Here is a 27,503-nt window from a genome sequence, read left to right on the forward strand (position 1 = left end):
AAAGACAGGGTAGAGAGGGAAAATCCCTCCCCAGGCGGCACGGGGTTGTAGCACAGTTCACAGTCCAGATGCATTTCTGTAATATATTCTTTATTTAAAAAAATCAATTTATTGGGGCTGGAGCGATAGCACAGCGGGGAGGGCATTTGCCTTGCACGCAGCTGACCCGGGTTCGATTCCCAGTAACCCATATGTTCCCTGAGCACCACCAGGGGTGTTTCCTGAGTGCAGAGCCAGGAGTAACCCCTGTGCATTGCCAGGTGTGACCCAAAAACAAAACAAAAATTTATTTATTGAATCACCATGAGAACAGTTACAAAGCTTTCGGGTTTAAGTCTTAGTCATACAATGATGAAACACTCGTCCCTTCACCAGTGCACATTTTCCACTACCAAAAGCCCCAGTACTGCCCCATCTCACACCCTCCCCCCACCTGTGTGGCAGATGATTTCCACATTACTCTCTCTCTACTTTGACTGCATTCAATATTTCAGCATCAGACCCACCTACTGTTTGGGATTTCCTCCCAACTCTCAGACCTGCCGAAAAGGCAACATTAGACAATTTGTTTTCTATTGCTGATTATGAATAGTATACGATGTTGTGCAGCCGTTATTGCGGCCACACGATTTGGGGATTCTGAAATTTTAATAATTAAATCTGGAGGGATTTCTGCCAAAGACTGCTGGGTTCCGAGATTCGAGATTCGTTCTTGTGCCTCTGGGATCATGGCCGTTAAGCAGCTTAATCGGAAGCCAGAGGGGCAGTTCGTGGGTGGTGACTCGCGGTCTCAGTGGGGCTGGGGAGGACCAGGGCTGGCTCCACCCCCATCCCATGAGGCCCCATGTGTCTCATCACTGCTGACCCATACCTGACTGTCCAATGGCCTCTGGAAGATGGGGACCTGGGACACTAGGGGGAATGGGTGGAGGGACGGCACCTTTTCCCACCTGGGGCAGCCTGGCGCCAGTGACCTAATGCGAGGTCTGGATGCGTTTCTGCCAAAAGCCGCTGTGTTCTGAGATTTGTATGTGTGTCTCTGGGATCATGGCCGCTAAGTCTTGTGTTATATATATATATAACAGATTATATATAAAAGATTATATATAATCTTTTAGGAGCAGAGGTCCGTTACGCACGTGCAACAGCTCCGGATCTTGTCTGGGCGGAGAGCGTGCCGGTAACACCCCCCCCCCCATCCCGGGGCAAGGGGGAAAAAGAAAAGTTATATATATAACAGATTATATATAAAAGATTATATATATAATCTTTTTTGCTTTTTGGGTCACATTCAGCGATGCTCAGGGGTTCCTCCTGGCTCATGCACTCAGGAATTACTCCTGGTGGTGCCCAGGGGACCATATGGGATGCTGAAAATTGAACCCTGGTTGGCCACGTGCAAGGCAAACGACCTACCCGCTGTGCTATGTCTCCAGTTCCTCATGTTATATTCTTAATCAGCTCCAGATTCATGTATTTCAACAACAGCGTAGCTTCCTGAAATATTCCTATTATTTTATGTTTTTGTTGGTAAGTTTTGTAAACATTACTTTTACGGGTTGCTCGTATTTTGAAGAAACACAAACATTACTTTTAGGGGTTGCTCCTATTTTATCAACACACCTAGTGACATAATTTAAAGTTTTTTTTTTATTTTTTATTTTTTTATTTATTTTTAAAAAAATTTTATTGAATCATCATGTGGAGGGTTACATAGTTCTCAGGATTATGTCAGTTATACAATACTCAAACACCCTTCCCTTCACCAGTGCCCATCTTCCATCACCAACCCCCCCAGTATACCTGCCGCCCCCTCCCACCTCCCCAGTCCCCACCCTTGTAAGTGATAAGTTTCACTTCGTTTACGCCTTATCTCGATTACATTCCATGTTTCAACACACAACTCACTACCGTTGTTGGGGTTTCCCCCAAAAAAGAAAAAGACAGTCCTATTGCCAAGGAGGCATTTGATAGTTCTCCACTGCTAAGAATATAGAGATATTAAGTCCTGCTGTTTGTTACATAACTTTTCTTTTTCCCCCTTGCCCCGTGCCACCGAGTTCACGCCTGTTTAGTAATCGTCATGCTGCCTGACAAGGGAAAAAAACCCGAAAACCGAAAAGGATGGTTATTTCCCGTCATCAGCAGGCGTGGGGCTCTGGCTTAGTTGATAGACTAGTAGAGTGTCTGCAAGCAGTTTCTGGAACCGAAGGTCTTTCGCTGGTATCGGCTCCGGCTCAAGATTCCACCAGCGTCCCACTGTTCCATGTACATAATTTTTCCCCTTATATCCCATTCCCACGCCACCAGGTCTGTTTGCTTAATGGACATCACACTATGTTTGACACCACGCCGCGTTTCTTCCCGAGAAAGAAGGATATTTCTTCTCAGCTGGCGTGGGGATATAGCTTAGTTCAGTCTAGAGAGATGGCTACCACTTTGATTGCCTTCAATATTTCAGCAACAGACTTACTATTCTTGTTAGGATCTCCCACAAAAGTCCGACCCATTAAAATGGAACCATTACATATTGCTGATGCTAAGATGTTTTGGGTTTCTGTATAAAGTCCAGGGAAAGTACAACCAGAAATAACATCACTACAAACTTTTACCCTTTTATGGTGCTCATAAGATGGAGAAACCTAGAGAGAGGCTCGGTGTCTCCATTTTGCACTCAGAAAGCTGCGGCCCCTGCGCTGTGCTCGGGAGGAAGGAGTTGAGAGAGAGAGGTTAAAAGAATTGGGGGATGCCCGGTTCCCACTGTTTCAGCCCGCCGTGGGGTCTCCGATCACGTGCGGGAATTAGTTCAGTGGGCTGCTTGGAGTCCAAGGGCGCTTCCTTGGGCTCTTCCATCATGCTCTCTCCGCGGCAGGGTCCAAAAGATTTAAAGTTTTTTTAAAAACATGTTTTAGAGTATTTCATCTTGTTTGTTGATTTATTTATTTTTGCTTAATTTTGCCACAACCAGCTTACTCCTAGCTCTGTGCTCAGGGATTACTCCTGGCATTGCTTGGGCCACCAGCTGTGGTATCCTGGATCAAACTTGGGTTGTCCTCATGCTAGGCAAATGCCCTACCTACTGTATTTCCAGCCTCTTCTCATGGTTATTTCAAATCTTACCCTTTTCCCATTTTTTTTAAAATTCGGGTTACCTATGCCTTTCCCCAATTCCAGTTATCTATTACTTATGATTTGAGTAGTAAATTGCTAATTGTTTACACCAACCCAGAACATATTCCATGCGATTTTTCTCCCACAGATGGCTGGATCAGGGGGAAGATGATGGTAAAATCGCCAGAGAACTATATGCCAGGGACAACGGTATTATCTATGCAAGTGAGTGTCACGAATGGGGTACTTGGAAGTCCTATTTTATGATGATTAGGGAAAACATGGTATGAATGAAATTAATGTTTCCTTCTTCTCTATTTCCTCAGAGCAGAAGTTAGAAGTTAGTAGGAAAGAAACAGTAAGTTTTCACTTTTGTTCTACCATTGTTTCTTGCAGGGTAATGCATCAAATAGCTATTTGAAGTACTGAAACAAATACTGAAGTTTGGTAAGGGAGGGTGATTTTTCAAGTGACATTTCTCTGTCTCCTCTTATGGTTCTTGTTTGCTTTTCTGTGTAGTGGGCTGCAGAAGGCTGGAAGTTTGCAAAGGGAAACTCACTTCAGTTCTACAACAGACTCACCCGAGGCTTTGTCCGTCTGCATCCAGATGGCACGGTTGATGCGACTGGAGAAAAGACAGACAAATATGGTAAAAGTTTATGGGCAAAGTACATGGTGCTATGGCAGCTTTGGGAGTCGGAAGGAGACATGTTTACAGATCCAGTTTAATTTTCCGGCATTTTTGTTGTCGTGGTCTGGGAATCAAATCCAGGGCCTTACCTGTGCAAGGCAATGAGTTCTCCCTTATACCTGTGGCAGGTTAAGGTCTGTCCTTATATCAGTGGCAGTATAAAATTCTTCCTTATACCAGTGGTTGGTTAAGATTCTTCCTTATGCCAATCTAAAATATTGGTACCATGATACAATATGCTTTAAGTATAAGAAAGCTATCGATTTCAGAAACGTACCCCAAGGAAAGAATTTATGTTTAGTATTACTTAATTGGAGACTAAAATGTATAAAATTGTGATTGACTGCTTCTAAAAAGTTGTTGCTTTCAAAGTTAAGTTTTTCTTACTATCTACTGCCCATTCTGTTTATAATGCTGATCAATAATTTGAGGGCCTCAAAAACAGCCAAGTCCTCACTGATTATATTTATTATATTTCCAAATATGGTCATAAAAATATTCTTCCATTGTTAAATCAGATACTTTGAAATATCTAATGTTTACCCAACTTACACAAACCAGACAGCACTGAGTTGAAGACCAATACTGTTTCTTTCACACCAAAAATGAAGCAACTTCTTCCTTGGCTCCCCAAGGCCCAATAGTACAATATCATAAAGCAAAGACCCAGTGAAAATTGGTTTGCTAAAGAAAGAGGATGGGGGGGGAGAGAGAGAGAGACAGATAGACAGACAGACAGAGACAGAGAGAGAGACAGAGAAGGAGAGAGAGAGAGAACCCTTAGTATGGTAGAATTGGAATGCTTTTTTCAGATCAAGGAGTAAACGTATGGATAATTGTTTTCCAGCACCTAATCACAGTGAGGTTATAATGGGAGCTTGCCACTCCTGTATCAACAAGTGAAGTTGAGCTCTTGACCTCACCACACCAGCATTTTCTACATGTTTTGTCTACTAGAAAGCAGATGAAACCACATTACAACTTCCAAGATGTGCCATTTTACCTTTGCCCAGAGTGATCCTTGGGAGCTAGAACTCCATGCGGGAGGAAGTCCAGCGGGCTACTCCGAGGGCCACCAAATAGAAAGTCTCATCGACCAAGTTAACTGAAGAGTATAGAGAAAATCTTAGCCTCAGGTTTTTCTAGCACCTTAATATACTAGTCCTGTAATACATAAAGCAGAATGAGCAATTTTTAAAAAGATGTAAGATAGAATGAGTAATTCTCCTTACCATAATTGACATTTTTCAACAGGAGGTCTTTTATGTGTGATAATTACTTGCAGCATTATTTCCAATGTTATGCTCAGTGGCCCATAAATTCACACTCATGAATCAGTTTTCACATGCTTCGAAAGTGTTGTGATGAATAAATCTGACCTGTAGACTCCTTTTCAGGAAAATATTTCAAGAACATCTTTCTGAGCTATATTGGTTTTTAATTTTCACTCTGCAGAACAGTGTTGTTTTTTATTACCCTGTGCCAATCCTTCTAATTAGCTACCAAGCTGATGATAAATTTAGCTACTTCCATACTCAGAGAATTAGGAACCCTCATTTCTCTGAGAACTACTGAACCATTTCTTGAATATTGAACTTAAAAGCTGACTTGCAGCATGAGAAGATCTGAGAGGCTTGGGGGAACGTCATTTAATGATCAGAAGCCCTCAGCTATTAAAAATAATACTATTCCAACATTTACAATGACTTGCACAAACAAGTCCTCTTGTTCTAGGGTGGGAATCTAGCTGAAGCTACTCAGTTGTAAACACCAACCTTCTAGTGGCTATTTCACTTCGGGGTAAGCTTCACAAAATCTCCATTCCCCAAATTTTCACACAGCTGTCTTATTTTATATTAGTATTATTTAAGGGGACTGGAGCGATAGCACAGTGGGTAGGGCGTTTGCCTTGCACGCAGCCGACCTGGGTTCGATTCCTCCGTCCCTCTTGGAGAGCCTGGCAAGCTACCGAGAGTATCCTGCCCGAATAGCAGAGCCTGGCAAGCTACCTGTGGTATATTCGATATGCCAAAAACAGTAACAACAAGTCTCACGATGGAGACATACTAGTGCCCGCTCGAGCAAATCGATGAACAACAGAATGACAGTGCTACAGTGCATTATTTAAGGGGAGAAAATTGATGACCTCATTTCATGCTTACTTGGCTTATATTATCAAATGTGAATGTTTGTATTGAGTCCCTGACTGTCACGTAACATCTGTACCCGAGGGCAGGGCCAAGAGGGCCTACAGGATTAACACACAGAATGCAGAGAAACGGAACAAAGGATCACGCAGGGTCCTGGCTGAGAGAACTCTCAGGAGAAGTCAGCACTTCAGGGAGACTCAACTCTGGAAAGCAGCTGGTTCAAGATGCTGTAACCGTTCAGTTAAAGATGCTTCTCTAAGTGGGGGAAAGGGGAGAAACAGAGTTTGCTCTGAGAAGAGGGATGGCAGGTCTGGGACCTGAGAGAAAACTCCCACCTAATGTGGGAACCTCTCCAGTGCAGAAGACTCACAGGACATGGTTTGTATCAGGACTTGCTGACCTGACAGACTTGGTCCTAGCTGCACAGCATGGGCACACTCTGGCTTTGGGGAGCATCATTCCCAAGCTGAACACAGCCAGGATGTGGCCGAGCAGTTTGACTTCTCACAGAGTTCACTTCTGCTTAGGAGCTTACGAACTGTAGACTCTCAGGCCTTAAGTTCAACCACGACGGGTGCAAGCACACTGGCCCAGGCCTGGAGTAGTCACTGTGGAGTGAGCACTGCCCAGATTCATTTCCACCCAGCAGTGGGGTGGAGGGGGTGTCTCAGACACAGCACCACCCCTAGAGACTCACCGTCTCTCCCCCTGTCCCCCCAAGCTCACAGACTCAGCTCTGCCCAAACAGGCCCATTTGTCAGATAATCCACAGGATTGTACTGGCAGCTAGATAGAGCCGAAGACAGTTCTCCCAAAGTGTGATCACCAGATGTATGCTCCAACCTAAACTGGAGAAAACCCAGTTCAAAGGGTCTGACTAGGCGTATTTTGGTGCCTTTACCCGAAGCCACAGCGACTAGGAGCTGTCCGTAAATGACACGGAGAGCGCCCAGCTGAGCCAGGGCTGAGGCCGGCTGGGAGAAAACAAGGGAAAGCTGCCATCGTGGACGCGCATCTAGCAGCCGAGACTCAGAGGAGAGCCCTGTCCACCCGGCTGTGGCTCTGCGTGGACTTTCTGAAACTGGTTTCAAATATACTACAAAGCTACAGTGCTCAAAATTGTGATGAAGTGGAGTAAAGCCAGACTCCTGGACTGATGGAACAGAATGGAGAGGCCAGAGATAAACCTTCAGGTTTCAGACGGTTAATCTACGACAAAGGAGTTAGTGCGGCAAGGAAAGCCTCTGCCACAGGTGGAGGAGAACCAGTACCAGATGACCCAACTCATCCGTGGAATATGGAGAGAAAAGGGATCGACTTCAGGGAACAGTGACAATCCCTCTGGCTGGGTTATACGCTGAAGCAGTGAAGAGTGGTGGAAGATGCAGATGGGGCTGGAAGTGATGTAAGGACAGAGGTAAAAGGTCACAGGCACCTGTGGTGTGCAGTAATTTTGTACATGGACAGTCTAAACTTTGGCACAATGACAGTAAAGACAAAAGATGTTCTAGAATGACATTGATTTGAAAAGATATACGCACACCTGTGTTCATGACAGCACTCAGTAAATATCCAGGATATGCAAATGACCCAAATGTTCAATGCCAGGTGAATGGGCAAGCTAAGCTGTTGTGTACCTACACAATAAAGCACTGTGTCATACGAAGAGAGCGAATCTTGCAGTTTGCTGCATCTGGATGCAATGAAAGCATTATGTCAAGTGAAATAAGTCAGCGCGAGAAGGACAACTACTGGATGACCTCATTCTTTTGTGTTAGATAGAGAAACAATACAAGAGAATAGACTGTATCTAATGATGATAAGCCCTTAACCTTTGATCCCAAACTGAAATTACAAAGCAGTGGACAGGTGGTGGAGGTGGGGGGGTGGGGCAGGAAACTAGAAGTGACTTAAAGGAAGGTGAAAGGTCTTGGTCAATTTAGTGGTGGGAAAGATATTGTAACCATGTATATCAATATCATAAAAATAAACATTACTGCAACCATCTTATCTAATCACTGCATCACTGTTATCCCGTTGTTCATAGATTTACTCGAGTGGGTGCCAGTAATGTCTCTGTTCATCCCAGCCTTGAGAGTTTAGCAGCCTCTCCTTACTCATCTTTCCCTATGATTGGAGGCACTTTCAGGATCAGGGGAATGAGACCTGTCATTGTTACTGTTTTTGGCATATCGAATACGCCACGGGGAGCTTGCCAGGCTCTGCCATGTGGGCAGGATACTCTCAGTAGCTTGCCAGGCTCTCCTAGAGGTATATATCTATATATCTATATCTATATATTTCCCTCTATGATTTGTTGCCTACTGTCAGAAATCTTATCTAAACTATGATAAATATTAGAAAATTCTAGAATAAAAATGCACCCATATTAGCACCTGTTTTTGCAATCTGGAAAATATGGAGAGAATCTTAACTTTTGTAGGAAATGGTGAAGAAGGAAAATCACCACATTCCTTTGCATAATTTTGGCTGGCGTAGGCCACAGAGGAACGTCTCATTCCGCATCGCCCTTGTGGGCGAGGGCCCAGGAGGCTGTAAATCCACTCTGGTCCTCTGTGTGTCCTTCCTGCCTGGACTCACAGAAACCTGCCGGCTGAGCTGAAGCTGCTGTTGCTTAGGAACTGCACATCCGCAGGATGCACGGCGTCTTCTTCCAGTTGGCCCTGGGATGAATAACAGCTCTGAAGTCGCTGGGTCATCAGGAGGGACTGTAGGAAGGCATAGCAGAGTACCCGTGATCACCAGCGACTCAATCCCCTAATTTCTCTTGAACCTGGGGCATGGGTTCTCAGGTTTTCATAATTTCACTTCAAGCACAGATGGAAATTGTAAGCAGGTTCTCCATGGCCCCTCCATATGGCCGCCCGGGGAAAAGCCAGGCTTGCCCCTCTCAGGCGTTCCATGGCAGGGGCTGCTGACAGGCTGTCGTCGCAGGATGCTGTCCTAGCAGGCACATGCAGGACCCACTATTTCCGACCTCTCCGTGGTTGGATGGCAAGTGGCAATCCCAGCCAAGGCACGCCTCAGGTTTGGCCGTCAGAGCTCCTGGGACGTTTAAAATTTCAGACAGTGACCGAGAGAAACATTCGGGGTTTTGCTCTCAAATCAAATTCTGATTATTTCATAGGTTCAAAAGAAATCCAGGAGCGAATTTTTGATAAAATTGCATTAAATCCACATATTAACTTTGATCAATATCTTCATGGTATTTAACGTTTTTCTGGAGGACTTTGTTAGAAAAATGAACAGATAGGTCAGGAATCAGGGATATGATTTCAATATTTTTTTCTGTTGCTAAGGTAAAATGTTGGTAATTGGCGTTATCGATATTCTGATTTTGTAATTATTATTATTATTTTTTTGGCTTTGGGTCACACCCAGCGGTGCTTGGGGTTCACTGCTGTTTCGCACCCAGGGATCACTTCTGGTGATACTCAGGGGATCGACTCCATAGAGTGCCAGAGATGGGCCTTGGGTCAGCTGAAGGCAAGCACAGTATGTCACAGAGGAACAGATTGTAGTATTAATACCAACTGTACTGTCGCTCTGGCCCATGACTTTGCCAATTAATTCCAAAAGTAATTAATTTAATATCATGAATCTGTTGTTTAAGAGTTATATATTTGAATAGGTGTTTATAAATGCTACTTCTCATACCACATACAAAATTGATTAAGAAAAAAAGGTCTAGATCACTGATAAATGAAAAAATCTTTTTTTTTTTTTTTAACCTATGGAGTGAATTGGAAGTACTGGCTTTATACCTGAACTGAGAGCACGTGCTAAGTCTCCTGGCTGGGATGTTGATTGGGCTCTGTTCTGGGAACTGCCCCCGCACCAAGTAACAACAGAGGCTCAAGAGAAAGAACCTGACTGAATTTAGAGATGAGCTTAGCGGCACTGTGTCTCTACGGCTGGCTGGGTCAGAAGAGATGAGTAGACTCCTTAAAATCTCCTTTTAAAAAAAGTTAAGTATGAGTAGATACATGAATAGTAAGTTTTAAAATTTAGGTTACAATGGAACATGTTCCTTGTACATAATATTAAATGGAATGAATGATCGAACCCCTTTACTGACGGAATTGGAACCAGAAATCCTATATTTAAATTTTTGTAGGAGGAAATACTCTTCTGTTCTCTTGTGTTCCAGTATTGAAGGATTTCAAAGTAGCTGACAGTAAGGGGCTAGCCCGGATGAAGCTCCACGGTGAGGGAGGGGTTCAGTTTCTAGCACTGCAAGAAATAAATGAATAAACAAATTAGCTGTAGATTAATTTGTAGATAGTAGATTAACAGAGGGAATAGAAGGGTTTAAACAGATGTAGTCAGTGATAAGACCATGCATAGCCAGAGGTTAAAAAGTATGTTAATGTAACAACTACAGTATGTGAGGATTTGAGAGCTGCAGTGAGAAAGTGTGGAAATTTCTACGGAGTTTCCGGCAAAGCGGGGGCGGGGAAACAGCGGCTGGGGCCTGGGGAGTGTCCACTTAAATTTAGACAAAGTTCATGCGGTTATTGGTTGGCTGGATGTTTTCAGTTTAAAGTAAAACTCTCATTCTCTTGAGAGATCTCTTCCCCTTATGTTGAAATTTTTCTCCAAATTGTGCTTTGTGGAATTCCAATGGCACAAGGAAGCTTCTTTATAATGGCATGTTTTTCAGCACATGTTTCAGATTTAAATTTCCTGGAGATATCACTGACTTGATTATGATTTTAATTTTTATTTATTTATTTATTTACTTTAAATGTAGGCGTTAGCACTGTTGCATTGTCCTCCTGTTGTTCATCAATTTGAGAGAGGGCGCCAATAACGTCTCCGTTGTGAGAGTTGTTACTGTTTTTGGCATATCGAATACACCACGGGGAGCTTGCCAGGCTCTGCCGTGTGGGCAGGAGGCTCTCGGATGCTCTCTGGGCTCTCTGAGAGGGATGGAGGAATCGAACCTGGGTCTGCTATGTGCAAGGCAAACGTCCTATTGCTATTTATTCAGCCATTGATTAATCTGATTGAATTGGGCATGAACTCCACTTGATTATGATTTTAATAGGCAGATCTTGGAACAAAGACATACTATATTCCAGCACCAGTTCCACCACTGAGGTGTCCAGCAACCAAGAGTGGACAATGTGTGTATACAGATACGTGGACACAGAGGTGGTCCACTTATCTGTATATCACTGTCACTGTCATCCCATTGCTCATTGATTTGTTTGAGCGGGCACCAGTAACGTCTCTCATTGAGAGACTTATTGTTGCTGTTTTTGGCATATCCAATGCGCACGGGTAGCTTGCCAGGCTCTGCCGTGAGGGCTTGATACTCTTGGTAGCTTGCCGGGCTCTCTGAGAGGGGCAGAGGAATCGAACTTGGGTTGGCTGTGTGAAAGGCGAACGCCCAACCGCTGTGCTATCACTCCACAGTGAAATGCTAAGATTATTTTTAATTAAAGCTCACTATATTATGCTTCCAAATCAAGGATATGCTGTATGGTATCAAACTTCTCAAAGTAGAAACCTTCATTTTTTAATTTTAGTAATAAGAATTTATGCATTCAGCACGTATTTATAAAATGCTTACTGTCGATGAGACAATGCCTCAGGCATGGTACTAACAACTGCAAACAAATAAAGCGCCATCCCCTTATGGAATTATATTTGATATTCTTAGTAAACTTTAGAGAACTTATATACAAAATAAATATATGTTTATATAATTTTCTGACTATGATTGATTTCTTACCAAAAAACTGATAGAACAATGCATTTTCAAGTTTATGGATATAGATTTGATACTTAAGAAATAATTAAGTGAATGGGAAGATTAAAACAATGGTGACCATTAGTAAGTCTGCAAATTTTCCATCATTAACTCATTAGTTCACACAATTAGTGGATCAATGGAGTTGATGCAATCAATTAATGAACAACAGTCTTTTAAGAATTCTTGCATGGATTTTACTCTATTGAGGAAACAGAGACAAATTTATATAAAATAGTTTGCACAGGAACTGGAGAGATAGTACAGTGGGTAGAGCACTTGCCTTGCATGTGGCCTCCTGGATTCTATCTCTGTAACCACAAGCGTTTCCTTGAGGTCATCAGGAATGACCCCCAGCACAGAGCCAAGAGTGAGCCCTGAGCGCCACTAGGTGTAGCTCAAAAACAAAACAAAACAGCAATATAAAATAATAATGTGCACAAAGTTAGTTAATGAATCAATTTCAGAATCAATGATTCCTCCTTGATTTTTTTCTGATTTTAATAAACCACTCATATTTATAATTTCCAGGATTATTTGTAAGCACTCATCAACGTGATTTAATTTTATGAAGATTCTTAATTTTTTTCATGAGAATTGATTTTATTAAATACATAAAATTGAATTTGAGATTAGGCAGAATATCTTCTTTGTGAAGTAGCCTGCCAAATTAATACTAGGTCTTTCATCTTCGGAAATAGGAATGAAAGTTAATATAGCCATTTAAATATACAATGAAATCCTATTAAATTTTTGAGCAGTATAGTTAACCTCTTTAATAGACCTTATTTTTACTTCTAAGAATTGCCTTTGTGGTTAATAGGAATAAAAATGTAAAGGTACGATTTATTCACTGTCTGTTAACGCTCTATGGATGTAGTTATATGTAACCGTATGTAGTAGTCTTTGTGGCGCTATATAGCACAGCAGATAAGTCCTTGTCTTGCACTGACAGACCCTGCTTTCATCCCCAGGACTGCATATTGTTTCATGAGCAATGTCAGGAGTGATTCCAGAGCACAGAGCTAAGAATAACCCTGTATGGGTGTAGCCTAACAGCTAAAAAAAACCCCCCGAGTATTTTGAGCACTGTTGCACTGTCATCCCGTTGCTCATCGATTTGCTCGAGCAGGCACCAGTAACGTCTCGATTGTGAGACTTGTTACTGTTTTTGGCATATTGAATATGCCACGGGTAGCTTGCCAGGCTCTGCTGTGTGGGCGGGATACTCTCGGTAGCTTGCCAGGCTCTCTGAGAGGGGCGGAGGAATTGAACCTGGGTCGGCCACGTGCAAGGCAAATGTGCTTTTGCTTACCCTACCCGCTGTGCTATTGCTCCAGTCTCAATATTTTGAAAGTAAGACAAAGTGTTTTTAATGGCATAGTTATAATTTTTCTCTTTCATTATTGCTATTGTTATTAATCTCATATTAAGCCTCACTTATGAATTAGACTTGGGCATAGGTATATAGTAGATAGCATAGATATACAGTCACCTGTATATCTATATATAAATATATAGAGCCAGGAGTAAGTCGGGTGTGGCCAACAAAACAAAACAAGATAATGTGTATTTTTTATTATAGAAGCATTTATTTTAGGTTTTATGCATGTATAGGCACAACATACAGAAGCAAACCTCATCATCGCATCAGGAGAGGAAATAGCTGATGCTTAAAGAATAACCCAGTTTAAAATCATCTTATTTCAATATATTCCTTGGGATAAACAAAAATACTTCTTCCTTTACCCATCAAGATGATCCGGCTTGGGCTCTGTGAACTAAACTAATATAAAATCAATTGACAAAAAAAAAACCCAGCAAGGTTTTTAATTCATGCTTTGGGCTCTAGAAATACTCAAAGCGCTGGAGCACTTGCAAGCATGTGGAGGTCAGTGGTAGGATCCCACCATCACACGGTCTCGCCCGGCCCCAGTCCTGAGCACCTCATGGCTGGGAGTGACTCCTGGGAACTGTGAGCAGTGCTCTGTACACACACCAGGAGAGAACCCAGTGACGAATAAATTAGAGGGGATTCCAGTCGAAAGCTCACATGGCATTTCAACACGTATAACCTGGAAGAGAAGTGACAAGACAGAAGGGAAGGACCTAGAGGCTTTATGGGTGGCAAACTGTCGGGAGTAGCAAGGGGGGTGTGCTGGGTGAGTGCGAGTGAGGAGAAATGAGTGTGTAAGTGCGTTGTCAGGCTCTGGCGACCTGTCTCCAGGGGCATCTATCTTCTCCCGTTAGGTCTTCCTGCTGAGGAAGTGGCTGGGCTCTGCGCTTCCTGGAGAAATTCGAGCCTAGAAGGAGGGGAGAGTTAGGGACTTCATCCTCTCTCTGCTTTCTTCTCAGCTGCCTTCGGCAATGTAATCCTCCTGCCAGAAAACGGCACATTTAGTGGTAGTTAGGTCTGAACCCTGTCAATATTATGCATCTGCTCGAAGGGCACAACTGTGGTGTGGAGTTTCAGCAATAGCGCATCACCTGGCTTGGATTCAGAAGAAACGGTAGCATTGGCGTCTTCGCAATCACGTTCCCTGCAGCAACTACTTTGATTCCTAAAATGTTTATAATAGTTTTCCTCATTTGGGGGCCTCATATTAAATAATGCATACGAGATGTGTTTGTTATCTTTTGTCTTTGGTTCGACTCATCCTTGAGAATCACCTGTTTGTAGAAGGCAAAATGATCTTCATGTTTGGCTACACAAATAGATTCCTGAAAATTCATGGGTTGTCAGTGTTAGCTAGGAAATTTCTATGGTTGGTGGGTTCATGCTCTATGATGTAAAAAAAAAATACTACGAAGCAGAACAGGGTGTATGAAAGCAGTGTTTGTCCTCTAAGCCAAGGAGGAGGCAAACACCCAAATGAGAGATGTTGGAAAGAGGCAAGGCAGATTTTTCAAAATAACCCTTATTGAAAATCTTTTGGACCTACTCTTGGCTCTGTGCTTTAGGTGACGCCCAGTGGGGCTCAGGGATTTGGTGGGGGGGACAGCAGACAGGTCAACTGCTTTAACTTCTCTTCTCTCTCTCTGGCCCTGACATTTTACTTTCTGGCTAATTAAAAACATTTAACTGAGAGAAATCATGAAATATACTGTTAGGAGATTTGAGTGCATAATTGAATAAGAAGAGATGTTTTAAAAATGAATGACTTGTTAATACTTAACGTGTTTTCCAGGCCTCTTTGATGTTATTTTCCACAAGGGAGATATATGTATTTTTCAAAGTCATGAGATAAGGCACCTTTCACTTGCTCTTGACAATGGCTCTGTCACTGGAATGGTACGTAGTAACTTTTATAGTTGTCATACATGTGTGTATATATATACACCCTGGTATTGAGTTTTATGGGGGAATGCATTTTTTGCATTGGGTTTTTTTTTCGTACATAGGCAGTTTATTTAGCATTTTGTTTTGTCTTAACATCAGTCTGCAGAAGCAGAGGCAATATGATCCTAACACATTTATCCCCAAAAGTGTCTCTAATATGATTTTTTTTTTAGTGGAATCACCATGAGATCCAGTTACAAAACTTTCATGTTTCAGGGGCTGGAGTGATAGCACAACAGGTAGGGTGTTTGCCTTGCATGCGGCCGACCCGGGTTCAATTCCCAGCATCCCATATGGTCCCCTGAGCACAGCCAGGGGTAATTCCTGAGTGCAGAGCCAGGAGTTACCCCTGAGCATCGCTGGGTGTGACCCAAAAAGGAAAAAAAAACAAACAAAAAAACCCCCCAAAAAACCTTTCATGTTTCAGTTCCAGGCATACAAGGATCGCACACCCATCCCTCCCCCAGTGGGCACTTTCCACCACCATTGTCCCCAGTATCTCACCCCCGACTCCCTCCCCGGCCCTCCCTCTGCCTCTATGGCAGACATTTGCATCGGGTACTTTATCTGATTATTGTCGCTTTCTTTAGATTTTATTTTCACTTTTTTAGATTTAAGGTTTTGCTCACTATTTTTTGAAATCATAGTGCATAAATTGCCCTCGCTTTTTTGTTGGTTCTGGCCACTCCTGGTGGTGCCGGGGCTTACTCCTGACTCTTCAGGGATCACTCATGGCTGGTTTGAGGGGATGGCCTAGGGGGGTGCCAGGGATTGAACCCGGGTTGGCTTGTGCAAGCACCGCTCGCTGTATGCTCTGTTACTGCTCCATTCTCTGAGGTCTGAAAGTTAATAAGAAGAAGATAGGCCAAAAGTTAACAACAAACCACCCTTCTGGAGATGCTCAAACTTTAACGAGATTTTTATTTATTTATTTATTTCTGTGTCTGGGCCATACTTGGTGATGCGCAGGGCTTCCTCCTGGCTCTGAGATCAATGATCACTGCTGACAGGCTCAGAGGACCGTATGGGGTGCTGGGCACCCGGCCCGGGTTGGCTGCATGCCAGAGAGGCCCTTACCTGCTGAACTCTGGCTCTGACAGCTTCCCGAACCCTTAAGAGGAGGCACTCTGACTTCAGGAGCCATACTGTTAAAGGGAAAAAGCACACATTGCACCCAACTATGCTTTGTATTGCTTTCTCAGCTTAAAAGTTCCCTCCAGGTTGACTTCAGGCTTCCTGTAACTGTTATGAGACCTGAGGTTATTCAGAAGACTTGCACCCAGGGCCTGAGTCTCACTTAGTTGCCGATGGCCGGCTGATGGATTCATCAAATGTCATGGCTTCTGTCATGGCTTCGCAGAGTACAGAGCTTTGCTGTTTACCTGCTGTTGGCGACCTCCTGGCCTTGCCTAAATCATTCCAGAGGCTCCTGGTGTCCATTCACCTGGGCCCTAAGAGACAGGATGAGACTTGACACAGTACCTGGTCTCCAGGGAGTATTTGGGTTCTAGAAAACAGAACTAGTGAAACTTATAAGTAAATTTTAACCTTTAGTCTCAAATAATCCTGAATTGGGACGATCTGTCTGAAATGGAAAACAAACAGCAATTAAGCGCAGATTAGCAGTGCATTAAATTATCCTGCCCCCGGAAGAATTTTCCCCAGCGGTCTACCCTGGGTTCTATGAAATGCAGGAAAGAGTCCTTGGAACAGAACAGCGTAGATCAAGCCTGGGTATCAACGCAACCGAATTGTAAAGGTCTGGAATTGCGTGGGGCCACCCGGACACTTTTGGTCCATTATTCTCTATAACTATAAGAGCAGAGAGTCTCTTGCCCGCACGCCTGGCTGTCTTCCCCGGGGCCCCTCGGAGGGGATGGGCTCCAGCTTCCCTCCCCACCCCGAGCAGAGCTCACGGAGGCCGAAGACCACCGGAACCTAGATGCAGCAATGCTGGAGGCCCCTCTCCACACGTTTGGTCAGGCCTCACACATGAAGGTACCGGCAGAGGAACCCAGGTGTGTCTAATTCCATCAGTGGCCAACATCCAGAGAGAGACTTAAAAGCAAGCTCCCAGAAACGATATCTTTAGCCTACTTCTCCCTCTGGGAGAAACTGGCAATCTTCCGAGAGTTTCCTGCCCACATGGGACAGCCTTGCAAGCTCCCCATGGTGTATTCATATGCTAAATTCAGTAACAAGCTGGATCTCATTCCCCTGACCCTGAAGAGCCCCCAGTGCAACATCCTTAGGAGGGCCGAGTCAAGATAGACTTCTAAGATCTCAGGGAAAGGGCGAACGGAGAGGTTACTGAGCCCGCCCGAGAAATCGGTGATTAATGGGATTTTGTGATTTCTGTGATTGTGAATAGGGTCTAGAGAGACAGTCCAGTGGGGAGAGTGTTTGCCTTGAAGGTGGTAGTCGTGGGTTCTGCGCTTGCACCCCTATGGTCCTGCACCCCTTTCGGTCCTCTGGCACCCGCAGGGGTGACCCCAGAGTCAGTCATTGCCTGGGCACAGAGGGAACGGCCCCCAAGCAAACAAAAATCACTCCCTGTCGCTAATTGAGATGAGATGAGACGGGAGCTTTCGAGCGGCGTGGCGGTCGCTTCCTCGCTCAGTGCTGTGGTCTCTGCCCTGGTCCTGCCCTAGGCTGCCGGTGTACCCTGCACGGAGCTGCGCGTGCTGCACCAGCCCCACCGCGGGGCCATCCTGGAGTCTGCTCGGGCCCCTGGGCATGCCGTCATTTTCGATCGCCAGGGCAGAAGAGCTGGTGAATCTTCAGGGGGCTACGCAGACCTTTCCAAAGAATTTGTGGTTTTTGTCAAGGTAAGCAGGCGACAGTTGCGGAAGTTTTTCTTACTAAACAACTTCCTCCAGCTGTGCTGAGAAAAAATCACTTCCACCGACTGGTAATGAAGAATGCACCCTCTTCCCACTCGCTGGCTTTGGTGCCTCTTCTCATCTGTTCTTTGTTTTTTCTTTTCGGGTCACACCCGGCAATGCACAGGGATTACTCCTGGCTCTGCTCTCAGAAATTACTCCCAGTGGGATGCTGGGGATCGAACCCGGGTGGGCCACGTGCAAGGCAAATGCCCTCCCTGCTGTGCTATTGCTCCAACCCCAAGATGGGAATTTTCTTAATAAAGACGTAGAGAATTTTGGGTCAGAGAAATAGTACAGGTTAAGGCGTTAGTCTTGCAAGAAGCAGGCTGAGTCTTTGATCTCCCACAATGAATAACAACCCCCCACGCCCCCCCCAGTCCCCAAACCCAGCAGCGAGCCCTGAGCCCAGGGTAAGTCCTGAGCAGAGTGGGGTGTGGGTTCCCATCCCAATCAAACAAAAAGAAGGCAGGAGAACCTAACACTTGGATATCCAGGAGAGGTACATATTTAACTTTTCTAACAATTAGAATGCTTATACAACCTCGGTATGCACATCTAATTAATTCACATTGCTAATACTTCTTTTCTTGTTGTGTGGGTTTTTGGATTAATCTTTAAAAAATTATCACCAGATTATCAGATGAATGTAATGCTTATCATTATTAGTAAGAGTTTTACCATTAAAGCCTAAAATTAATGATCACAAGGTAAGTCAGATATTGTTTTCTAGAGTTTATATTTTTGACTTTGTAAGCCCCTTGTCCACTGTTCTGTCTCTCTGGCCCCCCTAATGTTTGGCTTTCAGACATGACTTATAGCTAAATTTGACTCTTCTTGGGGAGGGACTCCCAAATAGTGCTCAGGGGCCTAGAGGCCCCTCTCATTGTGCTTGGCTCATGGAGTGGGGGGGGCCAGTGCTGGAGTCTGAAGTGCCTGGGCGGGAGGGGTGTGTAAAGGACCAGGGGAGTCCTGTGCAGGCAGAGTGCAAACCTGTTTCTGTGCTCTCACCCCTGCTCCAAAAGCTGAGTCGACTGACAGCTTCCGAGTGTCAGCTTTCTGTTTTATATCCCCTCATGTCCTCTTCCTCCTCCCTGACCTAGTCTCTGATTGCCTCAGTTATGCTCTCTATGTCCATTGGTTTGCGTTTGAATTTTGTTCTTTCATCAGCTTATATGCTTTTATAGTGACCCTAGGGTCAAATCATCCAATAGCTAACTTTTTCCAAGTTCTGACTTTACTTCGCATTAATTCACTCAAGCTCTTTCCGTTTTGTTACAAATGACAAAATTTTTATCTTTTTTTTTTAAAAAAGTAGTAGAATTTATTTTATTGTATCTATTTATGTGTTTGTTTGGGGGCCACACCCAGAGATGTTCAGGGGTTACTGCTGGCTGTGCACTCAGGAATCACTCCTGGACGTGCTCAGAGACTATTTAGGATGCTGAGAATTGAACCTGGGTCAAGCTGATTGCAAGGCAAATGTACCCTCTCTGCTGTACTATCTCTGGAGCCCCCCAATTTTATCTTTTAAAAAAATGTGACCAACTAGTAATCCATTGTGTAAATGTACCACCTCTTTTTATCCAATTATCTTTCGATAGTCATTTCAGCGGCTTCCACATCCTATCGTGAATAGCAAACATTACACTTAGCTTAACATTGTATGCTATTGTTTGTATTTCTCGAGCATCCAGTGGTAATCAGGGTTTACTGTAGCCCGTGCTCCATTACCACTCCTGGTAGGACTTAGGGGACCGTAGGAAGTTCCGGGGAACAAACCTGGCTTGGCCCTACACCGTCCCTGCTATGCTGTCATTGCATTCCCCACTCATGCGTATATTTAACTAATGCTCTAGAGTGCCCAACAAGTTCATGAACTTTTAAAACACACTATTTTTATTCTGATTTTATTTGTATCAAAGTTATTGTAAATCTCTTAAGAGAAGTACTTGTATTTGTGTCTTAAAAATCTTGTTTAGCATCCAGTGTCAAGCATTGTACTTCAATAATAATGACTGACATAAATATGATGAACCAAAAATATCATTTAACTCTATTCTGTGTTTTCCTTTGAAGGGTATATTTCTCAACAGTGCAGTGATCCTACTGGCTACAAACCTAAGCCAGGCTCTGTGTCTTCAGTCTGATGGGTCCTGCACTGGAGTGGGAAGTCGATCTGAAAATTCATACTGGAAAGTGCATAAAATCAGCTCTGGGGTTTGCATGTTTGAAAGTCTGAAACAGGCACGGATGTACCTGAGGATTAAGGACGGCCAGTGTGACGGAAAGGTAAGCAGCTGCTCACAGCTGTGTGTTTATATTCATGACACATTTCCTGCTCTTCATGAGGCTGGTCCCCAAATCACACATCGAGGCGCTGTGAGGATCAAGACTCTAGAACAATCTTTCTCAAAGTGGGCAGAGCAGCTCCCCACCTTGTCGACGGGGCCTTGGGAATAATCCAGGAGAAGGTAGTAACTTCACATACTATTGAGGAGCGCTTTCTGTTTCTTCACTTAATGAATAGATTTCCAAAGGAGTTCCAAGTAATTTTTTTTCCTACAAAGGGGAAAATAGATCAAATATACATTTGGGAAACTTCTCTATATTTTTGAGTCCAGCTCAGTATTATTTCCTCAGTAATATTGCTTTTTTTGGTGTCTGAATTTCCACCATGAAATCCCTTAACTTTGAGTGTGAAACTCACTTAAAAAAAATCTAAATAGTAAGTGTCATAGACATAGTACAGGGGTTTACTGCTTATTTGGAAGGGAGGGTTTTGGGTCACACCCAGCAGTACTCAGGGCTTACTCCAGGATCAGTACTCAGGGAACACTGCTGGTGGTGCTTGGGGGACCACACGGGATGCTTGTGAAAGGTTGCCCTATCCGCTGTGCTATTAACTCCTTCCATGCAATTAGGCCTGATTCTCTCTCCAGAGCTCCCTGAGCCTTGCAGGTACAGCCCAGAGATGCCCACGCACTCCTGGGGATCCCTGGAACATGATTAGGATAGAGCAGGCTTTTTCTGGCACTGCACGCCCCAAGCAGGACGCACCCTTGGGCTCTACCGATGACACGTTCGTCTGGTGGCTGAGAGTCAGAAGGAGGTACCCTTGGTCTCCTGAGCACCAGTTACAATCCCCCACCACCAAAAATGGAAAAAAAATCTTCACGGTTCCATAATATACTGAGTGTTAGGAGAGGATGTGGAAGACAACTGACAACATCCTTTATGCATTTGTAATTATACTGATTGAGTGCGTAGAAGATCACACATTTAATTGCCTGTTAATACTCTGTTTCTTGTTGACTGAAACTGTTATTATACTGTAGCTCATTGGTAAGCTGAGAGGTGCTCCCTCTCTGCCGTTCATCCTCTCCAGTATGACCTCTGGCTCTAGGGAAAAGCCTGGTGAGTGTCTGGGGGTGGCTCAGACCCTCCGTGGCTCTCTGAGTCTCTGAATTTGCTGTAGACTAACGAGGCTGAGATTGGTGAGTTCCACTAATGTTTCGGTATAGGAAAGTTAAGCGTATTTTCACACGCATTTAATACACACTCATGACTTGAAGTCATGGCCCTGCAAAGATGCCTCGCTTAATTTCCGTATGTGAAAAGGCAGATACGGCTCCACACTGAGCTGTGCCCGGGAGACCCTCAATGCCCCATTGCTGCTCAGGTCTCTGTCCAGTTCCTAGAACTGAACCAGACACTGTCTCCTTGGGATAGGCTCAAGTCATTTTATATGCATCACACTCCTTGTTCATGACTGGCTCAGAGCATCTTACAGACATCTCACTCCCTTTCCAGAACTGGCTACCTATCTCCTCCTCACCCACTTTCCAGAATGAGCTCATCTGTAGAAAGCAGAAATATCCCCCCTAAATAATCCAGGGACACACAATAAAAGATTCCTCCAAAATGTGCTAAGAGGGTCTCTCTCATTGGTGGTCTCTACTGTGTTGTCTGAACAGTGTACTCGCTCCTAGTAAACTTTGCTTCCTTCCACCTAAACCATCCTGCTGTCCTGGAAAAATCTTTTATCACCCAGCGTTTGGGCCTATGTGGGTGCAGGATGAGTCCTGTCCCTTCATACCATCTTGAAGTGCTTGGTGAAGTGGATGATGTTAAGTCTCAAGGAAGGGGAGAAACATGCTTCAGAGACGTAACAAAATACTTTCGGTCTTTCAACTGTTAGGGGCATTGAGATGAAATATAAGCAACATAACTCCTCAGGCCAGGTAGAAAGTATGATGTATAATGCTCAGTCATTCCATAAAGTAAAAGTTTCATGCTCTCAACGCACACCAAAATACACAAATTTTTCTCCTCTGGCTTGTGTAGGAATAATCAGAGCTTTGAGAAGGATGGTGTGTTACCCTGTGGCACCTGGTTCGGGGTATGTGTGTTTGAAGTTTGTGAGAGTGGGGAGGCATAGATAAGTGTCATTGCAAATTGGGAGTCGCCCGATATTGGTAATTTGCCTCCAACAAATGTACTTATCGCTTTCTATTTAGCTGTTTCATGCTCAAGTTGAGCAGTCATTTTCATACTCTCTGCAGCCTTTTTTATCCCATGGCAATCTCTGAGGCTCTCTCTGTCTCTTCCATTTTCCATTCCACAATGTGCAGCTTAAAGATAAACTAAGCAAATTTTCTCTACAGATGTGTGGGAAAATCTTACATTTTTCTGCCCTATAGTAGATAATCTTGCTTTCTTCTTCCTATGTACTCTTGGGTCACCTAGTCGTGTATGATTAGATTGAGAGTAGCCATTGACATTCAAGTGAAAGAATTTGGTGAGCACAAGAAGATAGACAGAAATTTACCAAATACGAAAGAGGAGACTTATGCAGCCCCAGAAGAATTATTGGCATAATCAGTCTCTAGCAAAAGAGCTGAATGTAAACCCAGAAAAGGAATTTTCTCACTGTCCGATAGACAGAGCCAAACCTGAGTCAGCCCATGGCATGTGGTCAAAGGTTCCTGATAAGGAGGTGGGGACACTGGGCTGCTCCGTGAGGGGACAGAGTCTGCATAGCTGGGGAGTAGTCTTCTTCAGAATATCTCCTACAGCTGGTTTTCTGGTGGCGAGACAGTAGAGTGAATGTGCCTTGATCTAGAAGGGACCCAGGCGAAATGAGCTAATGGCTCCCCTTGGATAATTGTGGAAAGATTGGTCAGGGTTGAGGGATTTCTGAATTTAAAGCTTTTCTCCTTCAGCGTGGTCCAGATGGGTCCCTACGCTAGTTTTTCAACAGGATAGCGTCCTTGGCTGTGGTTTCCTACACCTGCTACCCAGTGAGGTCAGTGAAGACTTCCTTCATGCATCTGCTCTGTCGCTTGTTTTGTGCATATCGGACTGATGTAATTAGCCAGGGCTGGAGGACGCTGAGGGCACCTCCTCCTGGTGCCAACCATGAAAACAGTTGCCGTTTAATCTTGACTCTGATATGTTAGCTGCGACGAGCCTCCACAGGACTCAAAAGCGTCAGACTTTTACTACTTCCATTTTAGGGTTTTATTTTATTTTATTTTATTGTTTTATTTACCACGGGTTTAGAGGATGTGGTGATTTGGTTGTGTGATTGAAATTCTTCTGAAATTTGGTTAGTGTGTCTTTATAAATCAAAGTGCATCTGCTTTCATGACTTGGAAGAAATAGCACTGATACGTGGTGATCAAACATATCGTTTGCATTTTCACGGTCTGATCATGAAGTGCCAGACTGGATGAACATCTTGGAAGCAGAATGGTAGCAATCAACTCTTGTTGTCCTCTGGATTCTTAAGAGCGACACTCTGAAGAGCTGGGGAAGGACCGAGGGCGGCAGAACTACTGTTTGAATCACTTACCAGGCCCGAGAATGGTCTTAATTACCCTGGTTTGCATGTGTTAAGAGCTTTGGTGGGTCTCTTTACAACCTCCACAGGTATTTAAGACACATTGAAAGGTAAGTGGCAGCACTTGCTCACGTTACTATAGCTTAAAAGGCACAACAGTGCCTCAGTCCTGGTAGCTAGACAACAAATGCTTATTTTATAAATGGAATTGAGCGGAAGAACGCATTAATGTTTCTAATGTGCCTGCCATTGTATATTTGAAAATGTTTCTTATAAGCAAGTACATTTACATTTAAATCAAGTGATGCCGATCCGATAACAAATGTTTCTATTTCTGTTACCATAAAATTGTATGCTGTAGGAGTAAATCAGTTTAATAGATTTTGATGTTATAGAGATTTGAGTTAGCAACAAACAGCATGTAGTTCACTCGGGAGAATTGTAAGGTTGTTAATTTAAAGAAGAAAAATAAGCTTCAGAAAACAACATGGGTGGAACTCATCACGAACCAAGAATAAAAAGCAAAAACAAACATGCAGGATTTGTAGAAAACACAAACTAAAGCGTGATCAATAGCCATACAAGCAAGACTCTCATTTGTTGGTAGAAATTTAGTTTATAGAAACTAGAAAGGTGTATGGCAAAAGGAAAATTTCTCTTCTCCCTCTGGGTTCTTTAGCTGGTAGCACACACACACACACACACACACACACACACACACACACACACACACACAAAGTAGACATTGTGAAGGAGTGGCCCAGGACAGACCACAGAACTCTTTTTACAGGAGCCCGCATTGCAGAATAACTTGTTTTTCTGCCCCTGAGCAAGGAATTCAAATACAGGTGCCCCAGGTTGCAAGAAGGGTGGTGGTCAGACCAGATAACCAGATTCCTCACAAGACCCATGTCACAAGACCCATGACTGCCCCCAAAACCGGGACATTCCTGCACATTGACGCAAATGCTGATCTCTAAAACTACAGGCTAAGGAGTGATGTCCTTCTAAATGGATTGGTTAGGAAAATATGTATCATTGCAAATCTATTGGCTATGAAATGCGCGGGCTCTGCTGCAACGGCTGGTGAAGGCCTATATAAGATCTCCTTTGGAGAAGCTCGGGGCCTTGCCTCGCACATGGGACTTGCGTGTTGCTGTGTGCGTGTGCACGACCCTGGCTAGCCAGCTTAATAAACTACCCGCTTGCTGATTGCATTCCTGTGTGGTCCTTGTTGGTGGTCGGAGAGAGGGGGACAAGAAGAGGCATAGAACTCCAACAGTCTGGGGCTCTCTCCCTGACCACCCTAGTATAGATGACCCCCAAGTACCGCAACAACAGGAAATAAAAGTAAAGACAAAAATACATCAGATGCGCTGGAAGCATATGTGAGCCCTTTTGTGTAGATTTTCCCATGAACAGCTGTCTTTGGAGACTGCAGTGAGTGTGGCTGAGCTTTGTTCTCCTAGATAATTAAGAGAGCGCTTAAATGCCTAAAAGGTGACTGGCTTGCGATTGAAATTGAAAGAGCCCCATCTGGGCACTTGTTTCTGTGCATTGACTCATCATGTTGTGTGTTGTCCCTCAGCTTTCGTTTATGCTCATATCCCCCAACTTCCATTCCCATTTTGCAACTTTTAAAAAATTAATTCAGCTTTTTTCCCCCCCAGTAAGTTCTTTCCGATTCTCCTGAGCTTACTTATTGCCTTCTTTTCTTCCCAAATAGGAGGGACCTATTGGTCATAGAAATTATTTGTACATTGTTTATATATATTATTTTGCATTTTAATTTGTACATATTATTTGTACAAATATGAAGGATCCTATTGGTCATACATATTAATTTGTGTGTGATGGTATCCTCTATGTAGCCATATGCAAATCAAAGCCAGAGTTTTATTGTGACCGTAATAGAAGATAATAGTTTCTTAATTTCTTTATAGAGAAAGGGGAAGAGAGAAAGAGAGAGCAGACACTTGGTTCTTATCAACAAGGTCCTATTTAAGGGTAGATAATTATAAAATCAACCTGTACAAGTAAAATAATAGTTTTTGTTGGAAAATTTAATTTACTCTCATAGGAATTATTTTCTAGAAATACTAACTCTAATTAGGAAAATTTACAGCAACAAAATATGAAAAATTATATATTAGATGATAAGTTTTTTAAAAAAGAAATGATGTTGAACATCTGAGATGATATAGATCTCTCCTGGTACTTAATTCTACAATTATTTATTAGTCTGAATTATTTGTATGACCTCTATTTACTGGTGAAATTTTGCTATAAGAAAGGTGAATTGGTTTGACCATAAATAGGCATATGGTAAAAACAATTCCCTTTTTACCTGAATTTTAGGGTGTTTTTCTAAAGGAAGATTTCACATTTCAGTAGTCTTTATTCCCCAGTACAGGTAGAAAGCTTTGAAATGAAGTATAGCATGTTCTGTGTTCCCTTTCTTTCCACTGTTCTGTCTCCAAGGGTTTCATAAAGGCCTATACCCTTGTTTCAGCGAATCATAAAGTCTCTTCCTGGAACAGGGTTAAAATATGCAGTTTATAAAAAATGTTCTATATCTGTGGAAGGATTTGTAAACAAGCAAAAATAAGTTTTCTTGATGTGACTGGCTTTAAACTCTGCCCTTTGTTTACTCATATTAACAAACTCACTTTGGTTGTAGGGTACCGGAGATGCCGACTGCCACTTTAAAATTAAGAAGAATTTAGAAGATGCATCTGTAAGTCTGGAATCCGTGAGGAGCCCAGGGTTGTTTGTTGGACTTCAATCTGATGGAAAGACAAAGCCGGTTGTTTATACTAAGGACGGGAATGTTTTCTTTTTTCCACAAGTCATCAAATGTACGTTTACTTAGAAATACTTTCATTTTAGTTTGCTTTAGTGAAGGTTTGTGTGAAATGTCTGATCACTTCATGGCATTTTTAGCAGACCAATCTATGTTAATCTTTTTTTGCTATTGCTATTGTAGAGGCGATGGAACACAGGAATGGGACCCCCAACGTGACCACTTCTTTCCAATTCTCAGATATTTCATATTAGGTATAGAGTTATATCTGCAATTAGCTCCCTCCGTAGTGTTAAAAATGGTGTGTGTTCATTCATGTGTATGTGTACGCATTTGTGTGTAAATTTCTTGGTTGTGGATAGGTATAGATATATGTATTTTGTTAATTGAAGAAATATCCATTTACATGGGGAGCACTTGAGGCTGACACTCTCAATTTCAATGCCATTACTTTCTCCTCCTCCCCCAATTTTTCTTGAGGCATATTTACAATATTGTGAGTAGGTTTGTGTATGTAATATTGTAATATCACACCCTTCACCAGAGTGTCAGTGTCCCTCTCCCACTGTACCAAGGTCCCCTCCTGTCCATGGTCTGACTCCCAAATTCTGTAGCCCCTGGGCATGTGTTAGTCACTTACTGTGTTTCTTTACATCCCACCTGTAAGAGAGATTGTGCTGTGACGGTCCCTCTCCTGACTGACTGCATGGCACTCTCCAAATCCATCCATGCAGGAGCAAATTGCAGCATTTCACCTTTTCGGATAGCTAAGTAGTATTCCATTGTGCATATATACCATAATTTCTTTTAAAAATTAATGAACTTATTTAATAAAATTATCATTTTGTTATTGTTGTTGAGGTACAAAGTTTACAATAATTACAGTTGCTGCTTCATATTTG

At 43.2% G+C, this 27,503-nt stretch overlaps 1 protein-coding gene across 1 annotated transcript in view; it reads left to right on the forward strand.

Annotated features, from left to right (window-relative positions):
• The window catches only part of RP1 (RP1 axonemal microtubule associated), a 209,597-nt gene that overhangs the window by 39,786 nt on the left and 142,308 nt on the right, over positions 1 to 27,503 (forward strand). Inside the window, exons 9-15 of the mRNA XM_055124422.1 lie at positions 3,260 to 3,336; positions 3,438 to 3,469; positions 3,631 to 3,760; positions 14,920 to 15,023; positions 17,723 to 17,899; positions 20,033 to 20,245; positions 26,479 to 26,656. Coding sequence (XP_054980397.1) covers positions 3,260 to 3,336; positions 3,438 to 3,469; positions 3,631 to 3,760; positions 14,920 to 15,023; positions 17,723 to 17,899; positions 20,033 to 20,245; positions 26,479 to 26,656 — 911 coding nt within the window. The remainder of the gene's footprint in view (positions 1 to 3,259; positions 3,337 to 3,437; positions 3,470 to 3,630; positions 3,761 to 14,919; positions 15,024 to 17,722; positions 17,900 to 20,032; positions 20,246 to 26,478; positions 26,657 to 27,503) is intronic.

Source organism: Sorex araneus, chromosome 2 (genome assembly GCF_027595985.1).
Source record: "Sorex araneus isolate mSorAra2 chromosome 2, mSorAra2.pri, whole genome shotgun sequence".
Lineage (NCBI taxonomy): Eukaryota > Metazoa > Chordata > Mammalia > Eulipotyphla > Soricidae > Sorex > Sorex araneus.